The sequence below is a fragment of the Dermacentor albipictus genome, chromosome 1 (genome assembly GCF_038994185.2).
Source record: "Dermacentor albipictus isolate Rhodes 1998 colony chromosome 1, USDA_Dalb.pri_finalv2, whole genome shotgun sequence".
NCBI classification, from domain to species: domain Eukaryota; kingdom Metazoa; phylum Arthropoda; class Arachnida; order Ixodida; family Ixodidae; genus Dermacentor; species Dermacentor albipictus.
This window is the reverse complement of record NC_091821.1, coordinates 513,451,675-513,466,290: the sequence shown is the minus strand read 5'-3', so window position 1 is coordinate 513,466,290 and position 14,616 is coordinate 513,451,675. Positions and strand designations below refer to the sequence as shown.

Sequence of the window (14,616 nt, the reverse complement as noted above, 5' to 3'; positions counted from 1 at the left end):
GAAGGAACAAGAAAACCGGTTTGGCGATGGCCGGTACAGAGCAGATGCAGCCAATGGAGCCGTAGTGGGGGAGACAATGCGAAAAAGCAAATGGGAATGGGAGGGAGGCACAGCGCCTACGCATGGCGCCTGCACACAGTGCATGCCGCCATTACGACCATTACTGCCGAGTGTTGCCTAGCCATCTCTCCACTCTCTCCATACTTCCCTCTTTTCTTTTTCTCCTTCGCAGCAGTATGCAGGCGCCGGAAAGCCAGATCAGCGCATACCAGACAGAACACCCGTTAATTTCTCTTGTGTGTGGTGTTTGGACCGCACCGATGGCACCGGCTGTAGGAACCTCAGTGCTGACGCCCGTTATTGCAACTGGGTCGCAAGCCCCAAGGGTAGCGTTGGCCTGGCGGCCTGGGGCACACTGGAAGCATCCGAAGGTCCCAGCAAAGCATGAGGCGACTGCTAACAGAACAACTTGTTTATTCTAGCATCGCAAAGAGCGGGCGGTCAGGTCGACCGAAGTAGAGAGACGGGAGAGCACGTTACTCAACAGCAGAAATCGGAGCCTCTCTTGGCGTCCGGGGGCAGCTGCTCTTATACTCTCGGACTTGAGAGCAAGAGGGAAGGTCACGGGACTTCACCACGTGACAGCGGCGACGGACGGACTGAAAGACACGTTGGAACAAGGAGGTGACGCATCAGCCGGGCCGGCGCCGGACAGACCTCCTCGCTTCACACTGGGGGAGCTCCTCTCCCCGGCTGCCGCGCTTTGACAAGCGTGGGCACACACACACACACGCACACACAAAGACACGTGGCACTGATCATGCCGGGACGCGCTCGGCGGGGCGCGCTCGCGGCCGCTCCGAACGGGCCAAAATGTCCGCCGCTTGGAACGAAGCTCCGGCGTACGTTGCATCCGCGCTGGCTTTACCGCGCGTCGTAGGCGAAACGTAACAGACCGCCCCGCCGGGGGAGGGAGATCCCGATGGTCAGGGGACTGCATCCGCTGTCCGGAGGGATGTCGCTCGATGATGCTCATAACCGAAGTCGGTCGTCCCACGGCGTTTCTTGAGCGCAGCGCACCGACAAGACCTCGTTCTCACGTTCAGGTTCACAGAGGACACTGCAAAGTGACTTCGGGAGAGTTCTCATTTTTCTCTCGTTTTCAGCAAGCGTTAGAACTACGCCGAAACTCAGCCGCTCAGTCAGCAAGCACGGCACAACCCTCACTAAGCCATGCCAGGCTCTTTCCCCTTTAATACTACTGCCTAGTTCCTTACAGTAGTCTAGCAGCACTCAGAACGCGTCCACAAATTGGAAAATTGCACTAGAAAGCACATCATCACTTTGAAACACTACACAAAAGCAATATGTTAAAAATCCTGCCTCAGGAAGAAAAACATCAATAACAAACAATTTTGAGGCTGATTCTAACGTTAGGGGCTTCGACTTAAGCCATCGGCGTTACCGTTCAGACTCCCCTTTTTGTAACGCACCTCAAATGAATGTTGTTGCTAAGCGAGGCTCCAGCGCAGGAGGCGGCCATTTGTGAAACAGATAGTCTGCAGCCTTTGGAGAGGGCAGTGATCCGTTTCGAAGCATGCGAATCGGAGACCGAAGCGAGTGACCGTACACTAGCTCACCTGGCGAAAACCCTATAGCCGCATGCGGCGCGGTCCGTAATGCAAACATCACCCCAGGCAGACACAGCTCCCAGTCAGTTTGATGTTCAAAACATAATGCTCTCAACACGCGCTTCATGACGGAGTGGAGCTTCTCAACGGAATTCGACTGGGGGTGGTGCACTGAGCTGTGTAACAGCTTTACCCCGCACCTTTCGAGAAAGGCTGTCGTCAAAGCGCTAGTAAACACTGTGCCCTGATCTGATTGGATTTCCGCAGGAAAACCAACTCGCGCAAATATGGACAGTAGTGCATTGACTATCTCAACTGAGCTGAGTTCTTTAAGCGGCACTGCTTCAGGGAACTTTGTCGCTGGGCAGATCACAGTCAAAATGTGTCTGTACCCCGTGGCTGTTACCGGCAGAGGTCCCACTGTATCAATAACGAGCCGTCTAAAAGGCTCCGTAATGATAGGTACCAACTTCAACGGCGCCCTCGATTTGTCCCCTGGCTTGCCCACCCGCTGACAGGTGTCACACGTCTTCACAAAGTGGTCTGCGTCCCGAAAACACCCTGGCCAATAGTACTCTTGCAAGAGACGGTCCTTAGTTTTCTTAACTCCTAGGTGTCCGGACCACGAACCCCCATGCGACAAGCGCAACAGATCCTGACGGTAGCACTGAGGCACGATCAGCTGATCGAACTCCACTCCCCTGCGGTCTATATACTTCCGGTACAGGACCCCACCTCTTTCCACAAAGCGAGAATTTTTCTTGGCGATACCTTCTTTGACAATGCAGCGTATGTTTTCTAGGCTGCCATCCTTCTTTTGCTCGGCTATCAAAGCCGACCGGCTGACTTTTAGCAACCTATTAAGTCCGTCTGACGTAGGCGCTATGAGCAAATCTTCAGATAGCTCTTCTAACTTTCCCGCATCGGGAAGTTCCTCTCCAGTTACTGGTGTCTTTAACGTTACAGGCTCAATTTTATTCAGTTCGGGCGTGCTCTGAATATCAGCTTGCTGCGCCTCTGACCCTTTCTCATCGTTCGACAACGTCGGCCCCGCAACTACAGCCTTTGCAGCGAGCTCCCGAACCTTTGATCTGGTTAAGGCCTGAACGCTAGCCTCACCAAACAAAAGCCCCTTCTCGCGCAGGAGGTGATCGGACCTGTTCGAAAATAGGTACGGGTACTGGGGGGGCAGCATAGATGACACTGCCGCCTCCGTCTCAAGTGCTCCAAAAGGACCTTCAATAAGCACTTTTGCTACGGGCAGACACACGCTATGAGCTTCCACGGCTTGTTTGATCCATGCGCACTCGCCCGTGAACATATCGGGTTCTACGTAAGAGGGGTGAACTACATCCATCGTAGCTGCGGAATCGCGAAGCACTCGGCACTCTTTCCCGTTTACGAGGAGGTCTCGCATGTAAGGCTCGAGAAGCTTCATGTTCTCGTCAGTGCTGCATAATGACAAAAACACGACTTTTGTTTTTGTTTCTGGACACTGCGCCGAAAAATGACCCGGCTTCTGACACGTATAACAAACGCGCGCTTGCCTCGCCTCGAACCGCTTTCTGCGTTCGGCTTCGGCTGCCGCCGTCTCCTTACGTTCGGTCGGAATGCTTTCACTCGCATCCGTACTACGTGTGTCCCCCTTTGCTCTCATGGGCGTGAACTTCGGCCTCTCAAACTTGGAGCCAAATTCACCCTTTTGACCGTCCTTAGCTCCGCGAGCCCGACGCGTCACAAACTCCTCGGCTAGCTCAGCGGCTCTAGCCACCGTACTAACGTCTGGCCTATCCAAGACCCAGTACCGCACGTTCTCAGGTAACCGACTATAAAACTGTTCTAGCCCGAAACACTGCAGAACTTTCTCGTGGTCACCAAACGCTTTCTCTTCTTTGAGCCACTCCTGCATGTTTGACATAAGCCTGTAGGCAAACTCTGTATACGACTCACTTTTGCCTTTCTCATTTTCTCGAAACTTCCGACGGAACGCCTCCGCCGACAGCCTGTACTTTTTTAGCAGACTCGATTTCACTTTGTCGAAATCCTCTGCCTCCTCTCTCTCCAAGCGAGCGACTACGTCGGCCGCCTCGCCGGGTAACAAAGTGAGCAAGCGCTGTGGCCACGTTTCCCGAGAGAACCCCTGCTTCTCGCACGTTCGCTCAAAGTTAACCAGGAACAAACCAATGTCCTCTCCAAGCTTAAACGGCCGCATCAGGTCAGTCATTTTAAACAATACTCGTTCTCCTGCACTGTGTGCCTGACTTCCATTACGAGCGCGTTCCATCTCCACCTCGAGACGCTTCATTTCCAAAGCGTGTTGACGGTCACGCTCTTCTTTTTCTTTCTCTTTTCGTTCTTTTCGTTCAAGCTCATCTCTCTCTCTCTGTTCTTTACGTTCAAGCTCATCTCTCTCTCTCTGTTCTTTACGTTCAAGCTCATCTTTCTCTTGTTTCTCTCGCTGTTGCTGTTGCTGTTCTTTAAGTTCGCGTTCCTGTCTTTTTGCCGTCTCCCTCTCCTCAATGGTCTCAAGGCATTCCGACAGCTCGTCATCCTCAGCTCCTAACTCAAGAATAGCCCTTAGCAGTTCTGGTTTTCTGAGTTTGTCTGAGACATCCAGACCCAACTCTCTTGCAAGCTCCAACAATTTCGGTTTGCGCAACGACTTCAAATCCATGGCTGCTCTGAATGCTGCTTTCTCTACTGCCTACTATTGTCTTGCCGCAACTAACCCGGCAGCAACGACAACCACAATTACCAGCTCTGTTTCTGACACTAACAAAAGCCTGGCATAACTCAGAAGAAGAAAGTCCCGCACTCACCAAACCTCGCAGCCAAGAATTCAGCGCAGTCGTTCCGCTGCAGGCAACCAGTCATCACACAGGGCTCGTTGCACTGCTCCCGGATGGTCGTTGTGCTGCTCAGCATACAGTCAACCGCATTTCTTCGCTGCTGGCCTCCGTTGTCGCGATCTCACCGCTGGCAACCAGATGTTTGGACCGCACCGATGGCACCGGCTGTAGGAACCTCAGTGCTGACGCCCGTTATTGCAACTGGGTCGCAAGCCCCAAGGGTAGCGTTGGCCTGGCGGCCTGGGGCACACTGGAAGCATCCGAAGGTCCCAGCAAAGCATGAGGCGACTGCTAACAGAACAACTTGTTTATTCTAGCATCGCAAAGAGCGGGCGGTCAGGTCGACCGAAGTAGAGAGACGGGAGAGCACGTTACTCAACAGCAGAAATCGGAGCCTCTCTTGGCGTCCGGGGGCAGCTGCTCTTATACTCTCGGACTTGAGAGCAAGAGGGAAGGTCACGGGACTTCACCACGTGACAGCGGCGACGGACGGACTGAAAGACACGTTGGAACAAGGAGGTGACGCATCAGCCGGGCCGGCGCCGGACAGACCTCCTCGCTTCACACTGGGGGAGCTCCTCTCCCCGGCTGCCGCGCTTTGACAAGCGTGGGCACACACACACACACGCACACACAAAGACACGTGGCACTGATCATGCCGGGACGCGCTCGGCGGGGCGCGCTCGCGGCCGCTCCGAACGGGCCAAAATGTCCGCCGCTTGGAACGAAGCTCCGGCGTACGTTGCATCCGCGCTGGCTTTACCGCGCGTCGTAGGCGAAACGTAACAGTGGTGAACATTCCATGGGTGGCGTGTGTGACGTACGGCTTTGTCATGCAGTGCAAACCATGGCGGCTGCAAACATAAAGAAGCGTAAAAATTTGGACTCTACAACCGAGTTGGCGGTCAGAAAAAACATCGAAAAGGACGAGAAGAAGTCCTCGGTGGCTGACGCATTTGGCATTCCACAAAGCACTTTAAGTACGCTGCTCAAAACCAAGGAAGATATCAAGCTCAAAGCAGCTGAGCAAAGTCGCTCTGGAGCATGTTGTGCACACCCTGTGGCTTTTGAGAAAGTTGAGAAAGCATTGGTATGCGGGGCTTCTGGAGGTTCAAGCTAAAAACATTCCCGTAGATGGCCCCATGTTGATGGAAAATGAGAAATGGTTTGCAGCTGCTCTTGGCGAGGAAAACTTGCGGTGGCACTGGGTCGCTGCAAAGGCTCAAAAGCCCCCACAGCATTGTGGGAAAAGCCATTTCAGGCAAAAGTGAAGCTGTCAGCAGCCAGGAAATGCAACAGTGGCTTTCCAAGGAGTGGCCGAAGATCCCCGCGGAGTTTTCTCCCGCAGAAATCTTCTATGCAGATGAGACTGGACTTTTCTGGCAAATGCTGCCATGCAAGACGCTCAACCTCGGAGGGAGCACATGTCACGGTGGAAAGATGAGCATAGTCGAAGTGACAAACACTTGTGATGACAAGTGCACTTTGTTTTCTTCACTCTTGGGTGACACAAACCACACAGCCCAGTATGGCAAAGAACAAAACCTGCACAAAGCACCAGGACACACTGGCATTACTCACCTCAGACTTGTGCCGCAGTAACTCAGTCATCTCCTCCTGAAGCTGGTAGATTTTAGTTTCGAGCGCTGCTCGCGGCTTTCCTAGGCTGCAAGCAGGCAACGATAGCACAAGAAAAATTGCCTCACTCTTTTTCAATCCTCCGAAAAAGAGGTGCACATTTTTGTCTGCAGGCATAGTATACACATATTAGGCTAGTAAAACAACCGAGCATCGTATAATCAAGAACATTTTCCAACATGATAACACTCAAAACATAAATGTCCTTGAGTTGTTTATATTACAAAACTCTTACACAACAGGAAGTTGTCGTTTGTTTTATTATTAGGAAAGCCCCCAAAGCCCACAGACTTGTCCCCAATCTCCGTACAAGCAAGATTAGAATTCATCAAAAGTTCCTGACTTAATGAATTACCAAGTAGCTGCATCTGTCCTATTTGTATGCCACACCAGCACGTGTAAAATGCAAGTGGATGATTCCTACTTCCAATAAGCCCATCTTTATATACAGTGTCCCATGCTTAATCAATTCAACAGGCATATATTTTGTTTTAGTGCCCCAACAATCATTTAGACACTCGAGGCGTGCTCATGCCACTGACACCAGGGCAGCACAATAGTGCTGGCAACGATGACAACAATGGCTCCGCTCAGTCGGCTTTGCACTGAAGCCAGAGCAGCGTTCTGCCTCCAACCGCTTGAATGATCATTGTACGCATAAACACTAGCATTCCTAAGCAGCTATGTCCATGCAACTCCAATGTGCACACGACACTCAGAGTGTAAGAGGCAGTAAACATGAGGCAAAGCAGAGCTATGGTTTTTCTTTTATCCCACCTCGTGCAGCATCGAGGTGCGAAGCCAGCAACACTCTCATCCCACCAGCATTGTGAAACGACTGATAGCTGCCAGGGTGCGGTTTCTGGTCTGCAGCACCAACTGGCTAGCTAGCAGCACTGAACTACGATTTTGTGCCCACATATCCTTAGAACAACATACAAAGAGTTTCAGTCCAATGCTAAACCTTGCTACCGATTTCACTGCTTTGCATGCTTGAATTTTCAAACATCTAAAAGTGATGTGTGTGCTAGGCACAAATGGGAAATTATTAGTCGCAAGACAAAAAAAGCCAGGCCTCATAATTGTCCAGTGCATTGACATTAATTTGTCTCTCACCTGTTGCATCTGCTTTTGCACAAGGGCAAGAATGCAGCCAAATGGATTGTCACTTGTTCTCACCTCCGAAACAAAAATTACCATTATGTGCAAGCAAGGTAGACATTTGAAAGAGTTGCTGAGATTTCATGGTGAAGTAGGGGTGTGCAATCGACACAGAGAAAGACGAAGAAAAGGACTACAGGAGTGCTTATTCGCAACTAATATATTGACACGTGAACTCGTTTATCTTTTACAGGTGAGCGCGTTTACCATCTAAGAAATGTTATTGCTCAGCACCGGTACGGAGCCCACCGCAGATCGTCGACGAGTTTCTCCGCGAGGCCACCAGCATTGAGAAGACAATGGAAATGCGGAACCTGCAATTCAACCGCCGCATGAATTCGACAAACGACGCTGGAGTTCAGTCACTTGCCACCGACGATCTGCGTGAGACTATACGAGCAGTGATGCGGGAGGAGCTACAGAAGCTGTTCCCTTCATCACAGCCTCAAGTGGCTTCAATTGGCAACGCCGTCCATGAGGAGCTCCGACAACAACTCGGAGTAGTCCCTGAATCGTCACAGCCTCAGCCGCAAGCGATGACATATGCCACTGTAGCCCGCTGTCACATTCCCCCTCTGCGCCCACAGCAGGGCCCAGTGATGACACAGTTCCGTCGTCCGCCAGCACCCCCGCCGCCAGAAGGCCAACCCGTCACCCCACACAGCATTCCAAGGAAGACTGACGTGTGGCGCGCCCCCGACCACCGTCCACTTTGCTATCACTGCGGAAAAGCCGGGCACATCTACCGTCGATGCCCATACCAGGAGATGGGACTCCGAGGGTTCGCCGTTAACGCGCCAAGACCACAGCTTATCAAACGACCTCATGATATCGCCGACTACCTCGCCGCCACTCAGTGGAGCCCTCGACGACCATCCCGTTCACCATCACCAGGCCGCTACCTGTCGCCGCAGCGCCGACCATACATTGACCCAGCCCGGGGCCGTTCTGCGAGCCCATATCCGAATAGACTAAAAGCAGCAACTGATGGAGGTGTGGTTGCTGTTCATTGAACTGACGAAGATCCTCTGCCGCCGTCGAAGACGCCGAAGACATTACCTCGACGACATAACAATGACACACCGCTTTACCGACGAAGTCCGGAAGAAAAGAATACACCGACGAAAGGCAACCTGACGACGCCACGTACCAGCCACAGGTCAACGCGACGCAGCCATGTTCTGACGCCAAGACCTAACTGTAACGCAAGACAAAGAACCACCGACCTTGACCTGCTTCTCGACGGCCACGCAGTCACTGCCTTAGTAGACGCAGGAGCCGATTACTCCGTCATGAGTGGACCTATCACCGCCCAGTTGAAGAAAGTTAAGGCTGCATGGCAAGGCCCTCAAATTCAGACCACTGGAAGACACCTCATCACGCCGACTGGAATCTGCACGGAAAGAATTAACGTTCATGACCGGACTTTGCCTTCCACCTTCGTTATCCTCCCACAATGTTCATGCGACGTCATTCTCGGCATGAACTTCCTAAACCAACACGGTGACGTCATCGACCTAAAGTCGAAGTCGATAACCCTGTCAGAAGATAAAGCAATACCGCCGGAGAGCTCTCGTAGCCACCATGCCTTGAGCGTGCTTGAAAGTCAAGTCAGCATCCCGCCCCGCTCCAGCATTGTCATTTTCGTCAGCACCAAAACACCTGCCGATGCAGAAGGCGTCATCGAGGGTGACCAATGTGTACTGCTAGACCGTGAAATTTGCGTCGCAAGAGGGATCGCTCGACTGCATGGAGGAAAAGCGAAAGTGCTGCTCACAAACTTCAGCCAGGAGTTCAAACACATCCACAAGGCATGACGATCGCTTACATCGAGGAACTTCTGGAAACCAGCAATGCGTTTGTCACCTCGGATTCTGCCGGATCTAGCCCAAAAACCACAGTTCCCAAACCAGACTTCGACGTAAATCCAGGTCTCACCATGAGTAAGCAGCAACAGCTCAGAAGTCTTCTCCGACAATACAAAGACTGCTTTTCAACGTCATCAAGGATTCGACAAACACCTGTTGCAAAGCATCGCATAAGAACAGAAGAGTGCGCTCGACCACTCTGCCAGAGCCCTTACCGAGTTTCGACGCGAAAACGTGAAGCTATTAGGCATCAAGCAGACGAAATGCTGCGCGATGATATCATCCAGCCGTCGAAAAGTCCAGGGGCATCTCCTGTAGTCCTGGTGAAGAAAAAGGATGGAACCCTACGTTTCTGTGTCGATTATCGTCGACTGAACAAGATCATGAAGAAGGACACATACCCACTTCCACGGATAGACGACGCATTGGATCGGCTCTGAAATGCTAAATGCTTCTCGTCGATGGACCTCAAGTCTGGCTACTGGCAAATAGCAGTCGACAAGAGAGATCGTGAAAAGACCGCCTTCATCACGCCAGACGACCTCTACGAGTTCCAAGGTCATGCCATTCGGACTATGCTCAGCGTCTGCAACGTTTCAGCGCGTCATGGACACGGTGTTACCAGGATCCAAGTGGCAGACGTGTCTTGTTTACTTGGATGACGTCGTTGTCTTCACCGGAAATTTTGACAACCACCGTAGGTGGCTTGCGACAGTATTAGAAGCCATCTCTAGCCGGAAAAGTGCCGCTTCGCTTACGATGAGCTTCTGCTTCTAGGCCACATCATCAGCAAATCTGGAGTACGCCCCGAACCGCAGAAGACAGCTGCCATCGCAAAGTTCCTGCAGCCCACCGACAAGAAGGCAGTGTGTAGATTCCATGGCATGTGCACCTACTACAGGCGCTTTGTAAAGGACTTTTCCCGCATCGCTGAGCCGCTAACACATCAAACCAAATGTGATGTCAAGTTCAAGTGGGAAACGCCAAAGGCCGATGCATTTCAAGAACTCAAAGGACGCATGCAGTCGCCACCGGTACTTCCATACTTCGACGAAGACACCGATACCAAAATCCACACTGACACCAGTAGCCTAGGCGTCGGTGCCATCCTAGTCCAGAGGAAAGACGGACTTGAATGGGTGATATCTTACGCTAGCCGGTCGCTGTCAAAAGCGGAAGGCAATTATTCTACGACTGAAAAGGAATGCCTCGTCATCATTTGGGCTACAGCGAAATTTCACCCTTACCTATATGGCAGGCCATTCAAAGTCGTCAGCGACCATCATGCATTGTGTTGGCTAGCTAAAATAAGGGCCCTTCAGGACGACTGGCAAGGCGGAGCCTCAGACTGCAAGAATATGACGTCACGGTAATCCACAAATCCGGACGAAAACACTCGAACATCGACTGCCTATCACGCACTCCCATCGATCCCCCGCCACAAGACGACGAGGACAGCGACGCCTTCCTCGGAATAATAAGCGCGGAAGACTTCATTAAACAGCAACGAGCAGACCCGGAGCTAAAAGGCCTCGTCGAGTATTTGGAAAGCAACACCGAGCTAGTCCCTAGGGCATTTAAGCATGGATTGTCTTCGTTCACGTTACAAAACAACCCGCTCGTAAAGAAGAACTTCTCACCAGTCCGCGCCAGCTACCTTCTTGTTGTTCCGTCAGCGCTGCATCCAGAAGTACTTCACGCCCTATATGACCATCCAACCGCTGGGCACCTTGGATTCTCCCGAACGCTGTCGAGGGTACAGGAAAGGTATTACTGGCCGCGTCTGACCACCGACGTCGCCCGTTACGTCGAGACATGCTGAGTCTGTCAGCGATGCAAGACACTACCGACAAGGCCAGCAGGATTACTACAGCCGATCGAACCTCCTTGCCCACCATTTCAGCAGATTGGGATGGATTTGTTGGGACCATTTCCGACGTCAACATCCGGAAATAAGTGGATCGTCGTGGCAACGGACTATCTCACCCACTTTGCTGAAACTAAAGCTCTACCGAAAGGAAGCGCAGCCGAAGTGGCGAAATGTTTCGTGGAAAACATCCTGCTGCGACATGGTGCCCCAGAAGTCCTCATCACCGACAGAGGAACGGCCTTTACAGCAGAGCTCACTCAAGCCATTCTGCAATACAGCCAGACAAGCCACAGGAGGACAACTGCCAACCACCCACAGAATGGTCTCATGGAGCGCCTGAACAAGACCATCGCCGACATGCTAGCAATGTATGTAAACGTCGAATACAAGACCTGGATGCTGTCCTGCCATATGTAACCTTCACTTACAACACAGCGGTGCAAGAAACAACACAGGTCACGCCGTTCCAGCTGCTTTACGGCAGGAATCCGACGACTACTCTCGATGCCATGCTGCTGCACATCTGCAACGAAGAGAATCTTGACGTGGCCACCTATCGCCAGCGTGCCGAAGAAGCCCAACAGCTCGCCCACCTGTGGATCAAGAACCAGCGGAGGACCGACGGCCGACACTACAATCTTTGACGACGCTATGTCGAGTACCAGCCCGGCGAGCGTGTGTGGGTTTGTAACCCTACACGCCGACGAGGACTGAGCGAGAAGCTTTTACGCTGCTATTTTGGACTATACAAGATCATCCGACGCATTGGCAGACTCGACTATGAGGTCGTGCCAGACGGCATTTCGCTATCACAGCGGCGCTGCTCACGACCTGAAGTAGTTATGTTGTGCGACTTAAGCCATTCCACCAGTGCTAATGAACTTTGGGGACGTCGCATAGCTGAACACTGGACTTTTTTTTAGTGTGTCACGTTAGACTTTGTTGTTTTGTTACTTTGTTTAACAAGTGCCCTTTTTTGTTTCACCTCCCGTTATGTTTGCAGCATCGGGACGATGCCTTTTGAGATGGGGGAATTGACACATGAACTCGTTTATCTCTTACGGGTGAGCACTTTTAACGTCTAAGAAATATTATCGCTCAGCGCAGAACGCCCTGCATGTATCGAAAGTTCCTAGAATGTTATCGATGCTTCTATCTGCTGTCCGCTGTCGCCAAACCTTGTGTAATCTGATTGCATGCATGCGCGACGCAAATGGCGTATAAATTTTTGGAAGGCACGCGGGTCCCAGTGATTACTCTGGAACATTCGACGACTGATCTATAAAAGCCAACGTGCTTGACTCGCTGATCAGATTTTCGACGATCGCAGACTGTGTTCGCCGTTTTCGTTGAGCATTGAGTGTAGCCTGTTTTTCTGGGCACAGGTTCGCCCAATAAAGTTAGTTTCGCCATTCACAGTTTTTTTGCTGTGTCCTTTACCGTGACTACCACGTAACAATATGTTTTTATATATGTGTTTCTACAGCATAAGCTGTTATGGGCTCAATCGAATAGTCATTTCAGCTGGCAGTGTTGCCCACTGCCACCGCTGCCGGTGTCCCTTGCAGCTATCGCCAAGAATTAGAAAAAATACACAGTTCCCGTCAGGATCACACTCAGGCTCTCTGCGTGGGAGTCAGCTACTCTATACTGCACCAAGCCAGCACTTGCTAGCTGCTGTAGAAACGTAACCTACACAGGGATCCTAGCACACGAAGAGTCATGTGATATGAGATGCACACCACGTATCGTTGATACATGCATACTTTGCATTGCAGTTGCATACTATTGCACCAGGATTTCTTAGGGAAGCATGAAAGAGCAGTCCCGCTGCAGTTGCACCTCATAACGTAACTCGTTTCAACAGTGGCAATATGTTGCGTCACTATATTGATTCAATGCTGATGTATGAGCATGGACAATCATTGTGAGATGGGTTCTGCCGCAATTTTTTTCATAATGCGCAAATAGCTTTATGCTGAATGGCTGCTCTTTTATTTTATTGCGAGGGTTTTTCTCACATGTGCATTGCTCTAAGTTAATTTATCAGCAATCCATGGGTTTTAGAATAAAGGATTTAGGTTAGGCTATTGGCTTCATGCATTTCCATCTGCAGTAAAAACATGAAAATATAATAAGATGCACATAAATCTCGAAAGGGTTTGCTAGAAATTGCCTGTAGCCATTGCAGGGGACCAGTCAGCCTTGGTTATGGAGTTTAGGAATCACTCTTTATAGAGTACAAGCTTGGTATGGTAGTAGGGCAGGAAGTATAGGTAGCATGAAAAACAGCAGGGGCATTGCCACTGACATCAGTCCCAAGGATACCAGCTCCTAGTAGAAGCATAACACTTGGAAAAAATGTGATTAATTGATGTGGTGGAGCTCTCGAGATACGAATGTGACAACATGTTGAAAAGGCATTCGTCACCAAAACTATACTTTTTTCTGGGGCTTTGTGTGCCACCTGGGCTCCTTTGGTGAGCACAGCACACAAGCACTTCCATCGCCTGGGATCGAACACATGACATCAGTCTCAGAAGTGCAGTGCCACAGCCACTGAGCTATCATGGCAGGCAACCAAAAACTATGAAAGCAGAATGAACAAGCAACGTTGTTTCGAGATGACAAATCAGTCGATTTGATATACCTGGTGTCCCCTCAGCGTCAGCATCAACAGAGCAATGGAAATCAATATCAAAGGCCACACTTTTGCATACTGCAGGTGCTTGAGACAAGTCATCGCCACCATGTATTGAGCACCTATTCGCAGAATCAGCATCCATTTGGCAGGAGCACAAAAACTACAGTTAAGCTTTTAACAATGGCATCTGGAAGATTCTATGATGCCATAGCAAGGTCCTCTAAATGAGGATGTATGTTCTGTGAACCGCATAAGCCAAAGGGTCCGTACAATACCCTTGAATCTCATGGCATACAGGAGACAAGACAGACAGGCACCTGGATTCAGTGTTCATCTGGAGCTGCAGGTTTTCTTGCTGCAAGCGTTCCTTCTGCACAGTCAGCTGCACATTGTTTGCACGAAGAGAATCCACACGCTCGAAAAGTTGTGTGCCTGCACAAAATGGATAGACATAACATATATGAAAGTTTAATTTGGTCACAGACAAGGCTGACAACTTTAACAATACTATGACCACAAAGTCGCATTAAGCGTACAAAGTGAAAGAGCTTATTAAAACCCTATTTACACACAAATCTCTATACTTCAAGTCAACAGTAATGAAATTTTCAACCACATAAAATTACTAGTCTGTGTATATACAGAAAAGCATTTATACAAAATGCAAGCAGATGCGCCATAAAAAGCTATCAAAACTAAACATTTCTGATACAAAAACTGCTCTTTGCTGCAAGTGATGTATGACCAAGAATGCCGAGAACCATACTCAGCATGACCTCCGATATTAGTCGCCACCCGCAGATGGCACGGCGCACTGCAATATCTCAGAGGCCATGTGCTGGGACTTATGGCAGATCCACTGACCACCAGGTGCACACATTATCTGCTTAGATGTTATTCAAAGCTTGGTGAAAAGAAAACGGGCCAGTGACCAGCCCTGCAGTTTCACCACGTT

The 14,616-nt window shown here is 50.6% G+C and overlaps 1 protein-coding gene across 2 annotated transcripts in view; it reads right to left on the bottom strand.

Moving 5' to 3' along the window:
• Atg16 (Autophagy-related 16) overlaps positions 1-14,616 on the bottom strand; it is a 378,915-nt gene that overhangs the window by 302,243 nt on the left and 62,056 nt on the right. For both annotated transcript variants that reach the window (XM_065437138.2, XM_065437139.2), the window contains exons 2-3: positions 13,979-14,093; positions 6,062-6,146 (exon numbers count right to left, since the gene is read on the bottom strand). In XM_065437138.2, coding sequence (XP_065293210.1) covers positions 6,062-6,146; positions 13,979-14,093 — 200 coding nt within the window. The remainder of the gene's footprint in view (positions 1-6,061; positions 6,147-13,978; positions 14,094-14,616) is intronic.